Genomic DNA, 23,943 nt, shown 5'->3' with positions numbered 1-23,943 from the left:
GGGACGGGGCTCGGAGGAAGGCTTCCGGGCCGGCTCTCCCGTCAGGCCCTGGTCCTGCCGCCTGGTTGTCAACAGACCTCAGCGCCTTCCCGCGCAGGCTGGTTAAACTCTCCACTCGCTCTTGCCTGCTTTAGCATGTAGTTAGCAGCTCCTGGGTGGTGCTCACCGCGTGCCAGAGACCTTCCTGAGTGCCGTGCGGTGTCCACTCCCGTGAAGCGAGTGTTTGCCGACGAGGGTCCTGGCCGTGTACGGGGACTGCAGATCCCAGCGTGTGGACGTGGATCAGGCCTTGCCGGGCCGGTCCCAATCCGTTGTTTTTCCCCCTCTCCGCCTCTGTGCACCTGGAATCCCAGTCTCATCACTCCTACCCCCGGTGTCCTCCATGCCTTTCCTCACGTCCCTGCACTCCCCACCCCTCTTCTGTGTCTGTCACTGTCAGCGGTGACAGTGGCTTAGGTGAGGCAGTGTCGGGCTCCCAGCTTGTCCTGCGTCCTTCCCATGCAGCTCCCACCTGAGCACAGACGGGCCCCAGCAGTCACGTCTGTGTTCGGCGCACAGGGGCTTGTCCTCTTCCTCTAAGGGCCCTTCTCCAAGTCCCACTCCCACCCACTGGCCAGAGCTCGTCACCCGCCACACGTGGCTATGAGGAAGGCTGGGAAACGTGGACTTCACATCCGTGTCCATGTGCCCACGCGGGGCAGGGTCTGCCGGGGTGGAGTCTGGGCCGAGCCCCCATAGCTCCCCAGAGCACGGCCTGTCTCAGACACCAGCAAAGGGCCCACACAGCCCCCGGGGGCCCGAGCCAGCCCAGAGGGCCGGTGCCCAGCAGGTCGGGAGGTGTTCAGAGTGTGGACCTGGAGCCCGCAGGGACCTGCCCTTGTCTGTCTCCAGGAGGACATAGCAAAGCTGCTGCGCTACGAGTCCTCGGCGCTGCCTGCGGGGCAGCTGACCAGCCTCGCAGACTACGCCAGCCGCATGCGGGCTGGCACCCGCAACATCTACTACCTGTGTGCCCCCAGCCGGCACCTGGCCGAGCACTCGCCCTACTTCGAGGCCATGAAGCAGAAGGACACGGAGGTGGGTGAGCGACAGAAGGTGGGGCCGGCTCCCCGAGGCTGCGCAGCTGCTGCCCGGCCAAGGCTCCCTGCGTTTGGCTTTCCCGTGGAGCTGGGTCTGAGCTCCCTGGGGAGGGTCTTGAACTTCTCGGCTCTGTGTTTGGTGGAAAATGGCTGCACGTGCCCAAGACCTGGGAGGACTGAGAGGTGGGTCGGGGTCCAGGGGAACAGGGGCCCGGGCCATCTGCAATCTGGTTGCGTTTCTCACCAAGTCACGCATGAATTTGTCTGCGAGTGGGGCATTCACACTGCCACGGCAGCTGGAGCCTCCCTCAGAGCCATCTGCTGAGGCCCAGAGCCCCGGCGTCCCCGTGGGTTCCTCTCTTCCTCTCCTCGAGGGCAGAGACCCCTGCAGGCCTGACAGGCGTGTTCTTCGACGTGCGCAGGTTCTCTTTTGCTACGAGCAGTTTGATGAGCTGACCTTGCTGCACCTTCGTGAGTTTGACAAGAAGAAACTGATCTCCGTGGAGACAGACATTGTCGTCGATCACTACAAGGAGGAGAAGCTTGAGGACGGGTCCCCAGGTTGGCTGCCTGCCGCTCTCCGGGCACAGGGCCAGCGAGGGTGGGGCTGGGGCCTGGTGGTCACGTCCTCAGGGCGTCTGCTCTCCTGCAGCGGTGGGTCTGCACAGGGTTTTTTCTCAGCTGATCTGGGGTCACCAACCTATGAAAGAAGCTGTTGGGAACATCTTAGTGATTAATGGACAGTGTCCCCTGTGTAGATCCAGGGTCTCCAACGCCCCTTCCACCGTGGCGTCTTACAGTTGACTTAAGCTTCCTGAGGGAATCAGAATTGTGTTTTCAAAGCCCTGACAAAATTATATGAGCCATAGGCAGCCAGACTTGTGCTCCCCGAGGTTTTAGGAAGGAGCTTCTGTCTCCGTCGTGGCAGGTGGGGAGGAGCGGGGGGCTGTGGAGCTAGCCGAGCTCACTCCTGCTGCCCTCCTGTAGCCGGCGAGTGCCTGTCCGAGAAGGAGACGGAGGAGCTGATGGCCTGGATGAGAAACGTGCTGGGGTCGCGCATCACCAACGTGAAGGTGAGGCCTTCTGGGGACAAGCCGCCATCTGGCCGCCATGGCCCTCGGTGCCCCATAGCAGCTGGCCGGGCTGCCGCCTTCCCCTTCCTGGCCTGGTGGGTCCGCCCCACGGTGGTAAAAGCCTGTGATGTAAGGTGGAGCCCCCGAGGGTCCCTGCTCCCACACACACGTCGCCGTGTACTCCAGGAGTGCTGCTGAGGCCAGAGGCAGGGTCTGCCTCCCTGTGTCCCCTGATGTGGAGCGGGTGGGAACCGGGAGGCTGGAAGGAGCAGCCGCAGGCCGGGTGGGTGTGAGCGGAGGAGCCCAGCAGGCCACCCCGGGCCATCCTGGTCCAGGCCCTGCAGGAGCTGTGGCAGCTGATGACATGGTTCCAAAAAAAGGGATGTTCCACCCCAGCCCTCAGGAGCTCATGTTCCCACTTGGGTTCTTGGTTGGGGGGGTTCTGGATGAGCTAAGACCCCGCTGGTCGGCTCAGCTAGAAGAGAACAGGCATCCTGTGCAGGACCACCAGCTCAGGGACCGTGCAGGAGTGGCCCCCAGGGGAGAGGCAGGTGCAGGGTGGGCTGGCAGGAGCAGAGGAGGATGGATGCGGGCAGGTCCCAGAAGTGGCATGGGACTTGGGAGACAAGGGGCGGCACTGGGTGAGAGCAGGAATCCCGGGCAGGGAGCAGCCAGAGCCAGGATGTGCAGATGGGAATTGGTGCCATAGCGCACTTCCGTAGCACTGCCGTGGTCCTGCCTCACTAGTGCTCGCTCATTGAGCTTCAGGTCACCTGTTGTCCCCAGTCCACAGAGAGCGTCCCAAGATCACACAGCTAGATGTCAGGGAGGCTGGATTCGAGTGAGAGTCCAGATTCTCCTCCCCGCCCCCCACGCCCCCTGGGGTCAGAGCAGCCGTGGGCTCCTGCATTCAGGAGGCCCAGACCCGTGGGGGTGAGGGGCCTGCTCGCAGGCGCTGGCTGGGGACGCCTTGTGGGCAGAGGAGGGTCTGCTAGTCACACAGGGCCCAGGAGACCTAGGGGGAGGGCACAAGAGTGAGGCCTGCAGGGAGGAGCTCGAGCCACCCCCAGAGACCAGATGAGGCAAATAAGAGACCTCAGAGAAGGACCTGCCCCGAGGTGGGCCTGCGGCCAGTGCCGGGGCTGCTCAGAGGTCACGTAGACTTGGCAGGCAGCCTGTGGAGGACGGAGGTGAACGTGCCGGGCAGGGTAGACCTTCAGTGTGAGACCTCAGCCCCTGGTGGCTCTGGGAGGAGGAAGGAGCCGCCCACAGGCTCTGCGCCTTCATGTGGGGGCAGCAGCTCAGGATCCCGCCCGTCGGTGGGCCTTTGGGAGGGAGGGAGGGAGCACTGCGGGCCGGGACCAGGGCCTGCCTCTGAGGCCCGCCTCCTCCTGCCCTCCTTCCCCTGGGCCAAGACTGCCAGCCCTCAGCCCCTTTGCCTCAGGGACACCCCATCCCCAGCTCCCCCTCACCCACAGAGCCCCTGACTACTGGGGTACAGTCACCTCCAGCCCCTGGGCTTTGCTCGCAGGTGACTCTGCGGCTGGATACTCACCCCGCCATGGTCACTGTGCTGGAGATGGGGGCCGCCCGGCACTTCCTGCGCATGCAGCAGCTGGCCAGGACCCAGGAGGAGCGAGCTCAGCTCCTGCAGCCCACGCTGGAGATCAACCCCAGGTGAGGCCGGGGCTCTCGCTGCTTCTGGTCCCTTCCGACCTGCCAGGGGAGTGTTCAGAATTGGACGAGAGTGTGGGTGCCTTTACCTCAAACATGACGCGTAAGAAATGTGCGTGAAGCTCATATGCAGTTGGGTGGCCGTTTATAAAGAGAATACCTGTGTAATTAAACTGTGTTAGGTTCAACTTTATACCCATGTGAAGTTTAAAAACACGGAAACTTGCTGGCCCCGCAGACGTCTCCACGGGTCTCCCTGCTGGAGTTCTGCCCCGTAGCCCTGAGCAGCTCGCAGAGTGGACTGGCCACCCCCAGGTCCCTGGCAGCGACAGCCCCTTTCACGGTTTTCTGGCCTTGGCCCTCTTACGACACATCATTTAAGACCCCCCTTTCTTCCTGCTGGGTTTTGTTTATTGATTTGTAATTGGTTGTAGATCCTTCGTCAGCTGCAAATGTCTTTCCCTACTGTCTTTTCACCTGCCTTAAGGTACCTTTTGATGAGTAGATGTTCTCAGTTTTAATGTAACCAAATTTATAAATCTTCATTAATGTTTTTTTGTCTTTTTAAAGAAATCTTTATCACTTAGAGTCATCAATTCTCCAACATTTCTTTCTAGAAGCTATTTATCGGTTTTGGCCTTTCGTCATGGTTTTTAACTCATCTCTACTTAGTTTGGTACATGGGAGAGACGCGATTTCCTCTCACTCCACAGGACACCAATTGTCCCTGCCCTGCGCACTGCACAAGTCTGTCCCCTGCCCCTCTGGCCCACGCTGCCTTCTCTGTCACTGGGTATTGGGTGTCCACACGCCTGTGCGTCTGTCCCTCCTTCTCTGTGCCGGTGCTGCCAGCGCTGCCACTCGGCATTCCCGGAAGTCTTCGTTTCCAGCGAGCGAGTCCCCCTTACTTTTCTTTGAGGATGTCTGGATTACTGTCGGTTCTTACTTTTATCTACCTTTTTAAATTAGCCCGACAAGATTCACCCATGTTCACACAAACTGCTGGGGTTGGACTGAGATTGTTTTGATTCCCTAAATGAATTTTCAGGAGAATTGGCAACAAGTTACCAAAAATGTTAGAAAATAGCAAAAAGAAAATCAAAATCCATAGCCCCACCCCCCACAGTCAGTGTATCCTAATTGGTATTCTCTCTTTGACTTTTGTTTTACGCGTATGTAGTGTTTTTGTTTTTTTTTTTTTTATATAACACATTTAATTTTTTTTGTTGTTTCTTTATAACCACAAATTTTTAAATTAAACTGCTGGGGGTGGGGAGGTACCTCTTCCATTTTCTGAGCCAAATTCCCAGACCAGGCTTTTCCAGGTGGAAGGTCTGACTTGGCTGTTCCCACAGGGGTCCGGCAGGCAGGATGCCTGTGCCTCCCTGCACAGGGGCAGCTGAGCGAGGCATGTGCCCAGTCACCTTAACTAGTTGTGGCACAAAGCTGGTTTTAGAAGATAGCTGTGCAGAACTGCTTGTTTCTATTGCCAGAAGATTTCACTTTTAAATTTTATTTGGTTTTACATTTGATATTATGTTCACATGGGTCAGAACTCAAAAGAACCAAGAGTTTATAAGGGAAAATTCTCTTCCCATCTGTGTCCAGAGTGCAGCCAGCATTTGGTTTCTTCCGAGTGTTGGCAGAGATGCCGTGCGCATTCGCGGGCCGGTACGCCCATGGGTTTCCTCTGTTACTTACACAAGGGTCACTTGCTGTGTGGTGGGTCCTCACCTTTTCTCACCTAGCGGCTAACCGAGAGAGCTCCGTGCTAGTGTGTTGAGAGTGTCCTCCTCGTTTCCAGCTATGTGGATTCCACTGTGAGGATGGACATTTAAAATGTTCCCTGTTACAAAGTCTTCGTGCGTCATCCATGTGTCATTTTATAGATTGCTTTATAGGGGCGACATTTCCCTGTGCCCTCAGTTTTATCAGACTTGTCAATTTCTGTCATTCTTCGTAAGTGAAACATTACCTATGAGTAAGGTTTGACACTAGATGGTACGTAGTCAGTCGTGTCGTTCTTTCCTTTTTGGCTTCTGGGTTTGTAGTTTGCCTGGTAAAGGCTTCCCCTTCTGAAATCATAAAACATTTCTTCTTTGTTTTCTTCTAGTATTTTGCTTTTAATTTTGTATTTAATCTTTGCTTTATTTCTGGAATCCTTTTCTGGATGGCTGAGTAATCTGTCCTAAGCGAAATGCCCGTCTTTATCGGTCAGCGTATTTCTGTATTTTTCACCTTGTCGCCCTGAGCTGTTTGCTTTGTCGGACAACTTGCCTGAGAACGAAATAATTATAATGTGTTTCAGCATCTGGGGTTTCCTCCCCGTTCTTTTCTTGGCTGTTCTTTTCTGTATAAATTTTAGATTGTTTATATTAAAAATTTTCTTTTATACCTAATCTAATCTATTAATCTAATCTATTAATATAAAGGAATCATCATTTATGGTCTGCTTATCCAAGAACCACTGCACGTCTAACTTTCCTCCTTTGTCTTTGATGGTGTTTTAGCGTATCTTAACCTTAGTACTCAGCACCTCCCTGCATTTTCTAATATTGAACCTTGACTGACTTTCTCGGCGTATAATCAAATTATCTGTAAGCGATCACTTACATCTAATTTTTTTATACTGGCCAGTCCTCTTGCACTATTTAAAATGTCCTGATAAACCCAGCGTCTCAGAAAGGCAGCTGGAACACAACAGCAGAGGCGGGTGGGTGGCGCGCAGTCCTGCGCCAGCTGCTCTGGTGGTTTCTGTGTTGCAGACACACGCTGATCAAGAAGCTCAGTCAGCTCAGGGAGAGCGAGCCCGACCTGGCCCGGCTGCTCATGGATCAGGTGAGAGGAACCAGCTCTGGGCTCACAAGAGCCTGGGAGGGGCCCCCTGAGCCAGACCCGGGCTGTGCTGCAACTGCGCCATTTCACCCCTGCCTTTCAGATATACGAGAACGCCATGATCGCAGCTGGGCTCGTGGACGACCCCAGACCGATGGTAGGCCGCCTGAACGACCTTCTGGTCAAGGCCCTGGAGAGACGCTGACGGCCCAGGGGGTGCTGGTCCTGGGTGGAGCTGTGGCCTCAGCCTGTGGAAGTGTCTTCCAGGCAGGGGGAGGAAGGACTGACACACAAATGAGAATCTTGAACTTTATTTACCTAAATTAAAAGGTATTTCTTAATCTACATGATAGACTTTTTGTCCAGGCTCTGAGAAGGCAGGGTGCCTCGGTGACATAGTCCATGAGGTTGCCGCGTACTGCTCAGGTCAGGCTCTCTTCAATGTCACCTCCACTGGGTAGTGGTCACTGATGGCCAGGGCCTGTGGGGAGGTGGGTGGCAAGGTCAGGACCGAACCCAGGCTCTTGTACCCATGCACCTCACTGCCAGGTCCACCTGGGAAGAGCTGGTGGAAGAAACCTTGCAGTCACAACCTAAACGACCCTGGCCTACGACCCGTTGGGGAAAGGCCCGTGGAAGAGCAGTAGCTGTGCCAGGATAACACAGGCCTCCTTCAGCTCCTGCGTCCCAGCTACGCGTGCCAGGGAAGGACACGTACCAGCTCGTTGCTCAGGCCGTAGGTAGCTTCGAAGTCAAAAGGGGCAGCCGAGCCTGGAACCACGGCGCCTTGGAGCAGAGACCCTGAGACCACAATGCTGTAGTGTGTTGGGATGAGAGAGAAGGTTCCCATTTCACTCGCTGCCCTGGCTCTGGGCTCCCCCGGCTCACATGTTGGTCTGGTGAATGGTCACACCGTCCTCACTGTGCTGCTCCTAAAGCTGAGCCGAGGCACCTCCCGAGCCCGTGCAGGTCTGAGGGAGCCCAAAACTGCACACCCGCAGCCTGTACACCTGAGGCTGTTCAGAAGCAAAAACCAGGTGAGAACCCAGGTTTCTGCCTCTCCTTTCATCCCTAAACGTGCTTTTCCAAAAAAATGAGAAATGTGGCTCTTTTTGTCTCGTTTCTTAAGTGGATCAACTAAAGCTCAAACTTAGCCATTTCTGAAGCTGGACCTACAAGTCAAGGCTGCTCACCGGTCGTAGGCACAGTGCGTGGACGTAACCGTGGTGTCAGCCGAGTCAGGAATCAGCCACTCGAAGGCAGGATTCGTACGCAGGCGGATGGATGGCCACTGGGAGGGGGTCACGTAGCTACAGCCAGCGTTGAAGTCACCCATCAACATGATGTCCTACAGGGAACACCCATCAATTGGCCCAGGGACAAATGTCGGCCCCTAGAGCCCACTGTCCCTAGGAGGGTCTCACCTCCATGTCCCACTTGTGCCTGACATCCAGGTAGACATCGTAGAGGGCGTCAATCTCAGCCACCGCGTCTGCTGGGGCTGCGTGCAGGGGCACGATGGCAAACTCCCTGACCTCTGAGGAGACAGTGGTCACACTAAGTGCAGGTGTACAGGGCCTGCCTCCGGGTGAGCTGGCCCGAGGGTGCGCTGGGGTCCGCACTCCTGCAGGGCCAGGCTCAGTCATGCTGTTGGGGCTGGGACGAGTGACAGTCCCCTAGGGGGTAGGCATTTTCCTAAGGAATGTACGGCCAAAGCACTGGAGCTAGGGGGCAGCATGCGACATGCTCTCCAGGTGTCCCCCTTGCTGAGGCGTGGCGCGGCAGCACTCACCCGTGAACGGGGAGGAGAACTTGACGATGGCGGGCTCTCGGCTGAAGGTGTCATTCCCACAGGGCTCACAGCCGTCGTCGTAATAGTAGCTGTCCAGCACGGACACCTGGTCAGGCCTGCGGGAAGGCGGGGTGGAGGAGAGGTGACCTTGGGCTGGGGAGCTGCGCCCTCCGGCTCGGCACCTGTGGGCCAGCCCCTCCACTCCCTGGGCCGCAGGAGGGGCCGAGTCTGAGCTCCAGCCACATCCTGCCCGCCCCTGCGAAGGCCGTGAAAGGCACCCCGGAGGGCAGGCCCAGGAGCGAGCCACCCGCTCACCCGCCGGGTCTGAGGCCGCAGGGGGCTGGACTCCAACTGCACCCTGCTCTGTGGCCTTGGACGCTTGTCCCATAGGGCAAATTGCTTCTCCAACTCTGCTGGGGTCCTCCCAGGTGAGCCGACTTCCCGGGCTCTAGACCACCCCTCAGCCCTTTGTCGGTGCCGACGAGGCACAGACACGGTCTGCCCGCCACATCTCGTCCATGCCTCACGGACCAGCCGGGCCCGGGGCTCTACCTGTACACGAAGAGGTAGCGCTCCTTGTAGCTGTTGCGTCCCAGTGGCTCACTGACGACATAGTGGTAGGTGTCTGGTGCATCCCTGGGTTGAGGAAACAGAAGGTCCCACTCAGGGCACCACAGAGGGACCCTCTGGCTGCCAGCAGGGCTCTGCCCCTGGGGCCCCGATGAAGTGAGGCTGTGCCTGGATGGGGTCGTCACCTCCCCCAGGACCCCATGCTGTCACCCACTGATTGAGTTTGTCCAGCAGCTTCCCCACGGCCGTCAGGTGGCTGTCTCTGACCTCCTGGACCAGGGCGATGTCGTAGCGACTCAGAATCTGGGGGATGGGGCCACAGCGGTGCTGAGCTGGCCGCCTGGTATGTCCAGCCCTCCCTGCCCCCAGGACACCCACAACAGGAGCAGCAGCTGCTGTTCCCAGAGTGGTTCCCAGCCCGGTTTGGCCCGCAGCCTTGTGCCTTTGCCTGGGCTCCCACTGCCAGTCGTGGACAGCACAGCTGTGACAGGGCCCTGGGCTGGCAGCCAGGGCCCATTCCACCCCTAAGTGACAAGGCTGAGACTGCAGGTGCTTGATGTCCCACACTCGGCAGTCTGTGGCCCCACCAGGCTGACCCCCTCCCGTGCCCAGGGCCCATTACCCCTAACCTGGGTTCCTCTGCCCTCAGGGACTCACCTGCACAATGTAGTTGGACAGGGTGGCATTGGACATCTTGGTCTCCCCAAAAGTCTGGATGTTGAAGGCTGTAATTCTCAGCGACGGGGCCACCTGCAGCAGGCCGGCTAGGGCCAGCAGCTCTCCCAGCAGCCTCACTCCCCTCATCCTGGGAGAACGAAGGTCACAGGGGTGTGGGGGAAGTGAGATGTCACCCCTTGCCACCAGAATCCCTGCCTCCTGGGAGCCCAGTGTGGCAGGAGCTGCTGGAGCCCAAGGTCCCGGAGGTCCTGTCTTCATGGGCTGTGCCGCAACGCAGGCTGGGGAGACCCTCGCCACCTGTTCGCAGTGTCCAGAGAGCCAGACACCTGTGCCCATAGAGGACGCTGGGTCTCCTCCTTCACTCACCAGAAAATTAGCCCCTGTGAGGGACCCCAGAGCCCACTGGGACCCAGGCTCGCTGGAGGAGACCCTTCACTCTGCGGGGGGGGACGCAGCTCTGAGCCTCCCTCCCAGGACTCGACTCCGGGCTTAGTGCTCACCTGAGGTGACGATGATGTCCACAGAGATGACAGCAATTCTGCCAAGAATCTAGAGTTTCTTTTATATCAATTTTCTCCTTCTGTAAGGAAAAAATAGTCTACAAAGGGAAGCCTCTGAGGAAGCACGGCAGTGAGGTCCTGGCAGTGCTGCTGGGCTCGGGGTTCTGCAGGGCAGCGTGTGCTCCCCCAGGCTTTAAAGGTTGGCAGCCTGACCTTCCCTGGGACACGTGCACACCTGAGGGTGTCTGGGTGGTTTCCATGCAGACAGGTTCCTTGCTGCTGTAAAAACAGGAAAACAGCACCTGATAATCACGTTTGCACTTTTTTTTTTTTGGTTTTTTTTTTTTTTTTTTTTGAGACAGGAGTCTCACTCTGTCACCTTGTCTAGAGTGCAGTGTCGTGATCATAGCTCGCTGCAACTTCAAACTCCTGGGGGCTCAAGTGATCCTCCTGCCTCAGCCTCCTGAATAGCTGGGACTACAGGCACGTGCCACCACACCTGGCTAATTTTTTCTATTTTTAGTAGAGACCTGGTCTTGCTCTTGCTCTCAGGCTGGTCTCGACCTCCTGACCTCTCAAGCAATCCTCCTGACTCGGCCTCCCAGAGTGCTAGCATTACAGGTGTGAGCCATCACGCCCAGCCTGCACTTGGTTTTAAAACATCTAATGAAAGGGCCAAAGGTTCCTTTGTCCTTCACACACGCAGCCCCTGGCCCCCCACCAACCCCAGGCTCTCCACGAGGGTTGGGTATAGTGGCTGTTTGCAGGAGGGTGGGGCCAGGCTGCCCGTCCCTGGTCTGAGGGCCCCGAGGTCACCATGGAGCCAGAGGCCAAAGCCCCATAAAGAGTTGTATGTTGCAAACAGAACCCTGCGGTGGCCCAGGACGCTCTTACCAACCCTAACTCCTGCCTTCCTGGTGCAGCAGCCATGAGGTGCAGGCAACTCGGCAAGACACCAAGGGCCCTGGACAGGGAGCGTGGCCCTCCAGCGTTAGGGCTGCCTGGCCTGGGGGTCCACTGGCCACAGGGCCAGGAAGGGTGAGACTGCAAGGCCCACTCCAAGTTGCTGGCCAGGCAGTGGGGAGTCTTTTTGAGGTGTTCAGGCCCGGGGGGGACCCCAAGTGACCAGGTCCCAAGGGTGGGGCAGCAGTTAGGAGCCAGGCCAGGCCTTGGGTCCAGTCATTTCTTGGAATCCTTCACTTTCCCATTTATATTCATTTCCTGAGGCTGCCTGCTCCACCCACCACCAATTTCGTGGCTCAGAGCATCAGGAATTCGTCCTCTCAGTTCTGGAGGCCCAAAGCCTGAGATCGCGGGGTTAGCAGGGCCACACTCACTTCAGAGGCTCCAGGGAGGATCCTTCCCCGTCTTCCAGTTTCTGATGGTTGCCGGCAATCCTTGGTTTGTGCATCACTTTAATCTCCTCTGTGGGCACATGGCCTCCTCCACTGTCACCTGTCCTCTACTCCCTTATACAGGCCTACATTTAAGGTCCTCCCAGATAGTGGGGACAGTGTCCCCATCTCACCATCCTCAATCACATCTGCCAAGTCCTTTTTTGCTACATAAATTAACATGCAGAGATCATAGGGATGAGGTCAGATGTCTTCTGGGGTGCCAGTTCAGCCCGCCACCCCATCCCAGGGGCTCTGCCCATTTGGAAGGGGCTATGCTGGCTCTACAAGGACAGCACTGCCGCGTGGGAGGGCCTGGCATCCCCTGAAGGCCTGGCAGAACTGAGGCAGGACCCAATCGTAAGAGCCAGAGTGGGTGGGGGTTTGTGGGAGGCTGGAGGACGGAGCAGGTGGCCTCACCGGCAGGAGTCAACAGAAGCCAAGGTCAAAGTCAGGAAGGTGCCACTGAACTGGCCAGCATGAAGCAGAAGGCGGACCTAGTGGGGATTAAAAACAGTCAGAAGGTAAACCAAGACAGGAGTCCCCCTTTTGGTAATAAAAACACGCTGACAGACGGCTCTGGTTGGCGTCACTAAGGTAGATGAACTCATTTGTCCCTGGATACAGTGTCTATGAGACGGGACCTCACGACCTGCTCCTCAAGCTGCCAGAAGCCCCATCTTGGACTTTTTCAAAGTGCTGACTGCCGATTCTTCCTGTTCTCAATCTTTGAGGTTGGGACAGCCTCAAGCATGTCAAAATCCGGTGACCAAACACCAAGCAAGGCCATTGCAGTCTTCGGTGTATATGGCCTGGTCCTTTGACTTCGGTGTTTTTCTTTCCTCTATACGTGTCTGACAAAGACCCTCATGGGGAAAGAGAGTGAGCCTAGAGGGCAGCCACCGTCCTCTAATAAGAGGCCACCTGGTCCAGCTTCCAGCCAGACTCAGGGGACACCAGTTATTGCTCATAGCGTGGGTGTCTGACCCTGGTTCCCAGCACAAAGGTGCCCATCTGCTGTGTAGGCCCCTCCTAGTTCAACCAAACGCTGCCCTGTCTGTTCTCGGGAGCTCCCAGGCACGGTGCCCGCCTCCTTCCTGTACGCACCAGAAGGAGGGTCGGGACTCAGGTCTCACTTGTATGCACTTGTGCACCTGCAGCCCAGCATGTGGCAGCCCCCTGGCTATAGTGAGCAGCACAGCCCGGGAAGGGCCTGGCCTGGGTGTCAGAGACGCGGGCCCTGGCCAGGCACACCCCTGTCCTTTCAACCACTTGGGACCTCCGTGTCTTCATCTATCAGATGGGTTAAGACCTTGACTGCCTTCCCCTGAGGGTTAAGAATCAACTGACATAACATTAGTCCACGGAAGAATGATTTCGTCTCCTAAAACGTCATCCTGTCCCGGGGAACAGCAACCCTTTCAGATGTTGAGTTTCCATCACTCTTCCTCCACTCCCGGATAGACATCTTTCCCATCTGTATCAGTCAGCTGTTGCTGTGTAACAAGCCACCTCAAAATGAGGCGCAGACAACAATATGCATTTCTCATGCTCACAGGTCATCTGGGAGGCTCTGCTCCTTGGGCCCTAGTCTAGGGCTGGGCTGGAGGGACCGCAGCCTCCCCCTCCACTCTGCCTGCTCTTCCAACAGGGTGGAGAGCTCCCAGGGAAGTGGGCAGAACACGGTGGGTGCCCTGAGGTTGAGGCTTGGAGTTGGCCTGCCGTCTCTCTGCCCACGTTGTTGGCCTTGGCAAGCCACAGGCCAAGCCCGGCTTCATTGGGAGGTGTAGGGGGTGCTCCTTTCATGCTGGGCCCCACTTGGGAAACACAGGAATGGGCGCCAGGGAATCCTGGAGAGAAATCCCAGTACTTCTGGCATTTTCCAAAGTCACATCAATAGAGAAAGGGGAGCTGCAGCCAATGGCAACAACCAGAAAAGCCAGCCAGTTTCTGAGATCAGGGCATGCTATTTGTACATTAACCTTGAGGAGCTTCTCTGGTTAAATTAAACCTGTCACAGACACGGGAAGGGAAAACAGCATGTAACAGTTGACAGAAGTCTGAGCCAGGTCATGTGTTCTGATGCGGCTAAAATCAAAGGACAAAGAAAAATCCTACAAGCACCACGGCTGGGGACAAATGGCCTCACAGGAACACCTGCAGCAGCGCCAGCCACACAGGGCTTGCTCTAGAGTATGGGGGAGGAGGTGGTGACCAACTCCACATCCATGCCTGGGGCCAGGGAGGGAAACTCCCACCCATCAAGAGGGAAAAGGGGAAGGGCACAGAGGCGCCTGTGAACTAGCCAGGACCTTTCTGAGGGGAACAGTAACAACCGACATCTCTGCACTATTCGCCAATTCCAGCGCCACCTCTTTTTTTTTTTTTTTTGGAGACAGAGTCTCACTCTGTTGACCTGAATAGAGTGCCGTGGCGTCAGCCTAGCTCACAGCAACCTCAGACTCCTGGGCTCAAGCAATCCTCCTGCCTCAGCCTCCCAAGTAGCTGGGACTACAGGTGCCACCACAATGCCCGGCTACTTTTTCTATTTTTAGTAGAGATGGGGTCTCGTTCTTGCTCAGGCTGGTCCTGAACTCCTGAGCTCAAGTGATCCTCCCACCTCGGCCTCCCAGAGTGCTGGGATTACAGGTGTGAGCGCCCGGCCCATTACATCTTGCTTTGTTCCTTTCCAAGATGTCCCCTGGCTGCAGAGCTGGGCCGTAGCAGCTACTGGAAGAACAATTACCGGGTGGGAAGCAGTGTGGAGCGAGGCAATGAGGGTGGCAGTGTTGAATCAGGTTCCAGGGTTTAACAAGTAGCCAACAAGTGCACACATCCCGTGAGGAAGTAACTGTGGCTACTTAAACATGAAATAAGTTTTTTTTTTTTCTTTAAATTTATGTGTATAATTATTCCAAATGTCCAACTATGAGTTTCCAGGACATAAGTACTTATTATTTTGGTTTACCTATTTAACAGATGGAACCGTCAGGTATTTCTTTTGACCTAGGGGCCCTTTAAAATAATTATGGAACCTTAACGAAGAGTGCTCTGCACTGAGAAAGCCTGAGAAACTCTGGGTCTAACATAATGGGTGTACCTGGGTTACTAGATTATATATCCCACTGTACTGAATATAATTTCTTTTCTAGCCTCATCATTTACAATGGTTGAACATCCTATCACAAAGAAATTCTCAATTCTATAAATCACTACTGAGAAGAATTAATTGCAATGGATTAAACATATCATTTGTAGCCAGGCACGGTGGCTCATGCCTATAATCTCAGCACTTTGGGAGGCTAAGGCAGGAGGATTGCTTAAAGCCAGGAGTTCGAGACCTGCCTGGGCAACATAGTGAGACTTCATCTCTACAAAAAATAAAAATTAGCCGGGTGTGGTAGTGCATGTCTGCAGTCCCAGCTACTTAGGAAGAAGCTACAGCAGCAGGATCACCTGAGCCCAGGAGTTGGAGGCTGCAGGGAGCTGTGATCACACCACTGCACTCCAGCCTGGGCGACAGTGAGACTCTGTCTCAAAAACCAGCCACCCAACCCACCCTCCCATATCACTTGTGTTTAAATATATGAGTTCATACTGGTGTAAAAAAATTACCAGCCACTTTTGGGGGATGCTAGGGAGTCAACTCATTATTCTGCAAACAGGCAAACAAAGGCAAAGAATCCAGAACTTATCCTGCCTTTCCTATGCAAATAGTACTGCTGAGTAACCCACAGTTAGAGAAGGTTCTCTTCTGATGGGCTTATTCCAGCTAGTAAACGAGGAAGGAATGCTGGATTTTGAAACTCACCGCTCTGCAGTCTGTCAGTGCTGCTGACACAACAGACAACCGGCCCTCTGTGCCTCCTGACCCAAGAACACAGCAGCACTTTGGAAGAACTCTTGCCAAAACGATCTTCAATATGATTGAACCTCTAGATCTAAATACCAGCTTAAAGCAAATACAGGGGACAGAAGCTCATGTTCAACAGCACCGTGGGGACAGAGCATGACGCAGACTGCAGGAAACTGTACAGCCGTACAGGACAAAGGACAGTCTCATGAGTACATTTCCAGAGGACTCAGCGGCCTGCACAGGCTCAGGAAACACGCCTGCAGCTGTCCTCTGGGGCAGGGGATTTGTCCGACCTCAGCTGCAGCCAGGACCCTGCCTCTCGGGTCGGACGGCACTGTGAACGTGCCATGGCCGTAATGAACCCTGATTACATCCCTGGCCCTGCCCACTCCTTGCTCTGGCCCTATGACCATCCAGATGCTCAGACAAACACCCGAGATCAGTGCCTGTCCCTGAGCTTCCCTCTGTCCCACGGCCCCGCCCCCACTCGCATCCAGAGCCTGCACACAGGCCCTGTTGCCACCGCTGTCCCTATGGCCTTCCTGCTTCCAGAAACCCGTTCCCACAATCCACACAGCTCGAAGAACATCTCGTGTGTGATTTGATCATGTTATTCCCCTGCTTAAAACCTGTCACCAGTTTTTCATTGTCCTTAACATGAAATCCAATACTATGACCCATCCGGTTCTAGCTCAGCATCTTCTGCTCCGCTTGGAGAGCTGGAGCTGCCTTGTCATTGCAGTTGCAGCTTAAGCCCACCCAGTCCCCACCGCCGACATGGCCCGTTGCACTTTCTCACAGCTCATGTCGCTTATTTCTCTAAGCGTTTACTTCCCTATCTGCTTATCCTCATTTATGGCCAGCTTCTTGACCAGAACACGAGCTCCAGGAAGCAGTGGCCATGTCTTTCTTGTCCGTGAAAATATGCCAAGTGCCTACGACGATGCCTGGAACATGGAAGGTGCTTCACAGACAGCTGCCGGACACAGCCAAGCTACAAGCTCACCTCCTACTCCACACCTTCAGGCAAAGCGAGAAAACATCCCTTTTTCCATGGACCTTCCAGAGAAACCCTGTTCTCAGACAGAACCTGGCACACTGGACACTGTGGGACGTCTAAGTGACACTTGGACACTTGGCTTGAGCTGACCAGAAGCTCCAGGGTTTAGTGGCTGTTGGGGTCCCACAAAGCCCACCTCCCCTTCTCTTGGGATTCCTTCTCTCCCCTCGGGAGCTGTCTGTACTGGCCCCGCCAACAGAGCATCTTAGAGGACAAAGGTCCTCTTTACTTCAGGCAAAGGGCCAGTGTCTGCCGTGACATTACTTTAATCCCCATGCTCAATGACCCGAGCAGGTCGCAACCATCACTCAGCAAAACGTGTTGCCCTTGGTCTGTGTCCTAGCCTCTGCTCACCACCCCTCATGAATTTATTTCTGTTCATTATAAAGACGGCATTAACCCAGGATGGAAAAATCTCAGAACATGCGTCTGAATTGCCAAGATTCACAACGGTGGCACGGTCACGCTCAGCAGCAGACCGGCCTCTGCTTCCTCATCCCTGGCTGCTGGGGGGACAGTCAGCGTCCACCTTCCTCAGGGCGTGGGCCTCAACAGGCATCTCTCAGTCCAACCTCTGTTGGCTGCCCTGTCCCCACCCGCCTCCCACTGCTACTTTTCTGCACCCTGCTTTTAGCACAGAGGCAAATGAAAAGAAGTTTAAACAGCCATTTTCTAAACTGCATGATGGGGAGGGTTGAACGGCTGCAGCCTGAGCCCGTGAGGGCAGATGGGAGCTTGCATGTTGCCAGTGGTAAACCTGAGGCCCTTAAGGATGAAACAGAGCCACGGAGCTCTACCTCCTGGGGCATGCACATGGACTCCCAGTGAGCTGTTTCCAACAAGGGTCACAGTGAAAAGTGTTCCCCAAACCGAATTCCAAAGCCACCTCAGCCTCTCCCAAGCACAAAGGGCATTTTCAGCAGCGCCCCCTCCATGCCCAAGGCTGGAGTCCACAGAAGGGGTGAGGAGGGCCCTGAGACAGCCGGACCCCAGGGGCCAAGATCCCTGAGAGAAAGGAGGCCTGATTGGAGAGACTGACACTCAGCACCCGTTCCCCTCCAGGCATCTGCTGCGAAGCTGCTCAGGGCAAAGCAGCAGGAAGTGGCGGAAAAGCAGAGCACAGGTATAAAGTGAGCTGGTTGTGGTGTGCACAGGCTATTTTCTATTGACCTTCCTTCCAGCTCACTAATTCTCTCTTCGGCTGACCCTGATCTGCTGGTAAATCCACCTATGAAATTTTAAATTTCAGTTACTGTTCTTTTCTGAACTTTCATTGTATTTTTCATGAATTCCCATTCTCTGTGAAACTCTCCATCCTACTTATTTTCTTTACTACGTTAATCATGGTTATTCTAAAGTCCACATCTGAAAACCAGTATCTTAATGTCCTGTGGGCCCTTCACCTTTCTTCCTCTGGCCCCGTTTCTCAGTGTGCCTCGTCACTTTCGACTGAGCATCAGGCACTATGTGTGACAGAAGGGCGGGGAGGTCTGGACATGTCCCCTGCAGGGACAGCTCACACCCCACCCCCATGGTGGGCAGCAGTGGGACCGGTCACAGGCCAGGCAGGGACTCCCTGACACAGCTCCTCTGGAACCCTTGTGAAGACCAGGCTGCCTGTGGCCACCCACTCCCCACGTGACCCCTGAGGGGCCCAGCCGAGCGCTGGGTATTTCTTAGGACCCTTCGTTCTGACAGGCCCCAACCTCTGCCCTAACTCCGTGAAACTGCCCAAACCCCTGCTCTACTTTTCAGCCACTTCCTGCTGCTTGGCCCTGAGCAGCCTCACAGCAGATGCCTGGAGGGGAAACCGGTCTGAGTGTCAGTCTCTCTTCTCAGGCCTCCTTTCTCTCAGGGATCTTGGCCCCTCGGGTCCGGCTGCCTCAGCAGGTCCAAGCCCCTCCCTGGCTAGCCCGGGATATTGCCTGCAGCTCTCTGGCTCCTCTGCCCCCGAGCAGCCACCTCTGCCCAGCTTCTCCGTGTCCTGCACAGGAACGAGATGTGGGCCTCACTTCCTCAAGCCGGCACCAGCTCCTCGGGTCCTCAGCAGGTGCTGCACTGCTGGGAGCTCTTCCAGGCCACAAGCAGAGTCGGTATGCACTACCTGGAATGAGTAGCGCAACTCCCCTGAGAAGGCCAGTCGGTGAGGACGTGGACTGATAACCAGCCAGGCTGGCCCGCCTAGCACGGGCCATGAGGATATCTCCCAGCTACAGATGTCCCGTCCAGAGGAGTGCCAGGCAATGAGAGACCCAAAAGGGACACGGGGCCATTTCCTCCTGCCCAGCTCAGTGTCCTTGGGGACAGAAGACCTCAGCACCCTCATCTGAACTCCAGGGCCACAGCTAATGTCCTCGTCAGCCTAGTCCTAATGACGAAGACAGCACGAGCCAGGACATGGTAATTCCCTCTACCAGCAGCTCGTTCTACAGCTCCTCGAAGAGAACAGGAGTGTTGGTCCTCCACTCGGCCTACTGCCTTGCTGCTGGAGATTTCTGACAAGAACTGCAGGTCCTGCCCAGGACTGGCAAGGGTTGGTCTACAGACACTTGCTTGTTTCACGCAGACAGTTCAACCATGTTTCCCATGTGGCCTCCTGCCTCAGGGGCTTTGCACTGTCCCTCCACCTGAGTGTGCTGCCTCCTCCATGCCTTGTCCCTCCCTTCACTCGAGCCTCTGGCCAGATGTCAACTTCTGTCCCATTTGATTTAAATTGCCACATTTCATCCCACTACTCTCTTTATCCTTATTTTTTTCCCCACATCTGGTTACATCTAACACACATTGTACAGTCAGTCTCATTCCACTAGATCTCAGCCCGTGAGAGCTGGACTCAGCTAGCAGCACCTAGAACAGGCTGGACCAATGGCAGGTGCTCCCCAAGAATTTGCTAGAGGCAAGGTCCATGTCAGAGAGGGGCCTTCTCATACACAGCCACCGTTTTAGAGCCCCCTGCTCTCGGCTGCTCTAGTTGTCCCTATTTGGTATAAGCATCCCACGTGAGGGTGCCTGACTCGGGCCTCTCCGAGTGGCTGAAAGGACAGCCTTCTGCCAGGCGGACTCCAGCCTCCACATCCCCAGTCCTGGCAGGAAGGGGACAAGTCACCACAGGTGATAAAGGAGCACAAAGGACGGCCCCTCCCAGAGGGGAGGGCGGTTCCATGGGCTAAGGGATCTGTCCGAACTCGCCCCTCTGGCTTGGAGGTCCCGGGTGCAAGGCTGAGAACTGTCGGGCGACACACACCAGGGAGGAGCTGGCATGGGCCTGTCCCCACGCAGAGGACGGGGCTTCACGCCCGAGCCCAGCAGGAGCCTCGCGCTGGTTGGCAGCCCTGGGGCTAAGACCAGTGTCACAATGCAGTCCTCCATGACGTGGTGGCTACCACGGCTATAACCACAGACCCTCAGACCTGAGTCCAACGCTGTGGGCCACAAGTCCCCACCCTCTGCTCACCTGTCCCCTAGACAGACCTGTCCCCTAGGCATCCTGGACCTCAGTGCAGGACACTGAGGCAATGTGGCCCTGCCAGTGGATAGCCCCAGCCCGGGTGTGGGGAAGCCATGGTTTTCCCCTCCCCTGGGTACTTCTGTCACCCCATCACCCGTGGGAAGCCACATGCTGTTACGTTCTCTGTAGCTGAACTCTTCTCCGGGGGTGGAGGACAGGTGCAGACAGCACCTTGTGTTCCCACAGAGCCTGTGGGGGCTCAGCTGGGTGGAGAAACCATTTCACAGGGAAAGGCTCACGAGGAACGAAGCCTTCCCCCAACAGTGGCTTCCAGGACAGACGCCTCCTGCAGTCCGCGAAGGACGCTGTGCTTCTACTCCCCATCAGCCGTGAGGGGCTCCCCAGAGGTTCTGCCTGTGCCGAGCCCCTGAACGTGGGCAGACACAGGGCCCGGCCTCCAGAGGTCTGGGCACTGCCCCAGGGAGGGGCCTGAGGCGTGTAGAGTCCCCCTGAAAGCGCCCCCAGGAGGAAAGCAGGAAAGGCAGCTGCAAGACTCGGCCTGCACAGGAATTGCAGGCTCCAGGCTCCGGGGAACAGCACTGTTCTTACCTCTCACCGTGTAGACGTGTCCACTCACCTTGCAAGGGTGGCCTCCTAGATTCCCTCCCCTGTGGCCTACGTGGGGCACAGCTGCTAGCTGGGGCCATGCCTGTCCCCCAGCAGGGAGCTGCAGCAGGGATGCACCGGCCACAGCCGCAGATGGGCCTCAGGTGGGAGCAGTGACAGCACCTGGGGGCTGGGGACAGGTCCAGCTTGGTCTTCTGGTCAACCCAAGGCAGAGGGGCCAGACACAGGTGGCCTTGTCCGGCCTGCTCGCCATTGTCCAGTCTCCTGGAGTCGCGGTGGGGCAGTCAAGTGCAGGGATGATCAGCTCCTTTCCTCACTTGGGCCCCAGAGAGGAGGCCTGGTCTTCTGAGGTGCCCCAGCTCACTGGTGATGCAGCTGTAGGAAGCTAATAAAACTGGAGCTTGCTGGGGAGGCTGCCCCCAGGCTACCCCCACGTCACTAGCTCACAGCCTCTGCCACCATGCTGTTCCCATTCACACCATGACTGGTTAATAAAAGAAGGAAAAAAGGAATGTTAATAATGTCAGTCAGCTTAGCCAGCAGGCACCCCCTGTTCTGAGACTTCATCAAACAGGCTGTCTGGTCTGTTGTTTGTTTACATACTCATTCAAGATGGAGTAACAGGGACCCTGGACCAACTGGAAAACTGGACAACATAATTCTGTCTTTACTCAGTGGAAGAAAACACTGCAGGACGGTGATCCCGAGAGAAGGGAAACTGGACGGGGAGTGAGTCCTGTGACTGCACCAGTTCCAGGCGGGAGGCGGGTTCCAGGCTGTAGCGCGGGAAGGAGAAATGCAGACAGAACCCCCAGTCTCCCGGAGTTGAGAAGACACAGTGGAGAGTTCAGGGAGACTGGGCGGCTGGGAGCTGCAGGGTAGAGCACTGGAGAGGCAGAGCTCCCGGATGTGATTCCAGGTGAAGACCCATCTGTGCCTGTGTAAGAGAAACCACACCAGGAGGCCAGGGAAAGAGTCCCTGAAGAGAAGCAGAGGAAACAATCACCAGAGCTCACACAGGGATGAGAGTATTTTGTGTTCCCACAAGCCACTGTGGAAAGATCTCCTAATTCACAGGGTGCTGGGTAGAAGGTTCAGAATGGTGTAACCCTTAGGAATGGAGCTAAATCAACTGCAGACTAAAGGTAGCTCTGGACCCACCAGAACAAAGCTTAGAAGCAAGCCTCTAAAGGATCAGCTGATTCTAAGGGACTTAACTTCATGCCAGACCAAAATCCAACGCTACCTAAAGGAATAAAATGAAACTCAGCAGCCAACAATTTAAGATTTACAATATTCAGCATCCAGTGAAAACATCACCAGGTCTATCAGTCAGGGTCCCATCAGGAGACAGAAACCACACGGTATTTTGAATAAGGAAAGTTTGGTGTAAAGAATTATTAACTATTTACAGGGAATTAACTAAGAGGGAGCAAAAGAGAAATCCACAAACACCCTTGGGTGAAAGGAGGTACCTAAGGGAAGGATTCAGACCTGGGAGAGGGTGTGGTCGCAGCCACCCATTGGATGGTGAAGTTTACTGGGCTGTCCCAGGCCAAGGCTGGGAGCCAAGAACTACCCGTGAGTGTGCCAACAAAATTAGCTGGAAGGCTGCTTGCAGGAGTGCTGGAAAGCCACTGGGGTTGGGAGGATTGCTGTTGAATTCACCAGAAAGTTGCCAGGAAGCCAGCCGGGGTGCCATGGAACTTGCCCGAAAGCTGAGTGTCCCATGTGTCCCACACGCCAGCCTTGGTCACAGAACAGGTGTAAGTGAAGCACACAGAACCAAGAAAAGCCCTTTTGCCTCCAACACTGTCCAATGACAAAGATTAGCATCAGGCAAAGAAGAATGTTTCAGTATCACAAACAGACAATGAAAGGTGGACAGTGGGCTGGGCATGGTGGCTCACACCTGTAATCCTAGTTCTTTGGGAGGCCAAGGTGGGAGGATCACTTAAGCCTAGGAGTTCAAGACCAGCCTGAGCAATACAGTGAGACCTTGTCTTTAAAAATATTTTTAAAAATTAGCCGGGCATGGTGGCGCATGCCTGTAGTCCCAACTACTTGGGAGGCTGAGGAAGGAGGATCACTTGAACCCAGGAATTTGAGGTTACAATGAGCTATGATCATGCCACTACACTACAGCCTGAGAGACACAGTTAAGACCCTGTCTCACAAAAAAAACAAGCAAAACCAAAAAACATACCAAGACTAAGTCACAAAGAAATAGAAAAACTGAACAGACCTATAATTAACTAGTAAGCAGATTGAATCAGTAATAAAAAATCCTGGACGTGATGGCTTCAGTGGTGAATTCTACCGACATTTATTTTTATTTTTATTTTTTAAGAGATGGGGTCTTGCTATGGTGCCCAGGCTGGACTCAAACTCCCAGGCTCAAGTCATCTTCCTGCTTCTGCCTCCTGAGTAGTTGGGACTACTTAGAGAACTAATCCTTCTCAAACTTTTCCAAAAAACGGAAGGGTAGGGAACACTTTATAATTCATTCTATGAGGCCAGCATTACCCTCATACCAAAGCCAGACAAAGATACTACAAGAAAACTATAGACTAATATCCCTTATGCACACTGATGCAGACATCTTCTACAAATACTAGCAAACTGAAGTCAGCAGCATATTAGACAGATTACACACTGTGATCAAGTGGGATTTATTCCTGGAATTCAAGGATGGTTCAACCTATAAAAATTGATCAATGTAATATACCACATTAACCAAATAAAAGGAAAAAAATCATATAATCATCTCAATGATGCAGAAATATCTGACAAAATCCAACACCCTCTCAGGATGAAAAAACTCAACAAACTGGGAGAAGGGAACTACCTCAACATAATAAAAACCACATATAAAAAATCTACATTGAACATATGCAAGGGTGAAAGACTAAAAAATTTTCCCCCAAGATTAGGAACAAAGTGAGAATGTCTCCTTTTGCCACAGTATTCAACATAGCACTGGAAGTTCTAGCCAGAGCAATAAGGGAGGGAGGGAAGGAGGGCATCCAAATTGGAAAGGAAGAAGTAAAATTATCTCAGATCTTGTAAGAAACTCTAAAGATTCCACAAAAAAAGTTGTTACAACTAATAAAAAGAATTCAGCAAAGTAGCAGGATATAAAGTCAACACACAAAAATCATTTGCAATTCTATATACTTGCAATGAACAATCTGGAAAGGAAATTATAAAAACAATTCCACTTATGATAGCACTAAAAAGAATAAAATACATAATCCTAAATGTGTATGTGCCTAACAAAAGAGCTTCAAAAACTGGGCTCACGCCTGTAATCCTAGTACTTTGGAAGGCCGAAATGGGACAATTGTTTGAGGCCAG

The 23,943-nt window shown here is 54.7% G+C and overlaps 2 protein-coding genes across 3 annotated transcripts in view; one reads left to right on the top strand and one right to left on the bottom strand.

The window, feature by feature from the left end:
• TRAP1 (TNF receptor-associated protein 1) overlaps window positions 1–7,002 on the top strand; it is a 54,217-nt gene extending 47,215 nt beyond the window's left edge. Inside the window, exons 12-17 of the mRNA XM_012647529.1 lie at window positions 892–1,077; window positions 1,502–1,640; window positions 2,067–2,152; window positions 3,684–3,829; window positions 6,592–6,664; window positions 6,765–7,002. Of these exons, the coding sequence (XP_012502983.1) occupies window positions 892–1,077; window positions 1,502–1,640; window positions 2,067–2,152; window positions 3,684–3,829; window positions 6,592–6,664; window positions 6,765–6,866 (732 nt within the window). The 3' untranslated portion in view covers window positions 6,867–7,002. The remainder of the gene's footprint in view (window positions 1–891; window positions 1,078–1,501; window positions 1,641–2,066; window positions 2,153–3,683; window positions 3,830–6,591; window positions 6,665–6,764) is intronic.
• Window positions 7,003–7,023: 21 nt separating this feature from the next.
• DNASE1 (deoxyribonuclease I) lies at window positions 7,024–11,802 on the bottom strand. 2 transcript variants are annotated; one of them, XM_012647719.1, is made up of 11 exons: window positions 11,539–11,802; window positions 10,437–10,480; window positions 10,202–10,281; window positions 9,681–9,828; window positions 9,238–9,326; window positions 9,006–9,089; window positions 8,454–8,569; window positions 8,086–8,198; window positions 7,855–8,009; window positions 7,380–7,476; window positions 7,024–7,142 (listed from the first exon to the last, which is right to left on the bottom strand). In XM_012647719.1, exons 4-11 carry the CDS (start codon window positions 9,825–9,827, stop codon window positions 7,089–7,091), a joined length of 855 nt encoding a protein of 284 aa, XP_012503173.1. In that variant the 5' UTR covers window position 9,828; window positions 10,202–10,281; window positions 10,437–10,480; window positions 11,539–11,802; the 3' UTR covers window positions 7,024–7,088. The 2 variants fall into 2 exon arrangements, with proteins under 2 accessions (XP_012503173.1, XP_012503172.1); XM_012647718.1 differs by having other exon boundaries at window positions 10,202–10,480.
• Between the last annotated feature and the right edge of the window lie 12,141 nt (window positions 11,803–23,943).

This window comes from Propithecus coquereli, unplaced genomic scaffold, assembly GCF_000956105.1.
Source record: "Propithecus coquereli isolate 6110/MARCELLA unplaced genomic scaffold, Pcoq_1.0 Scaffold27, whole genome shotgun sequence".
NCBI classification, from domain to species: Eukaryota; Metazoa; Chordata; class Mammalia; order Primates; family Indriidae; genus Propithecus; species Propithecus coquereli.
This window is presented reverse-complemented; position numbering and strand designations above follow the sequence as displayed.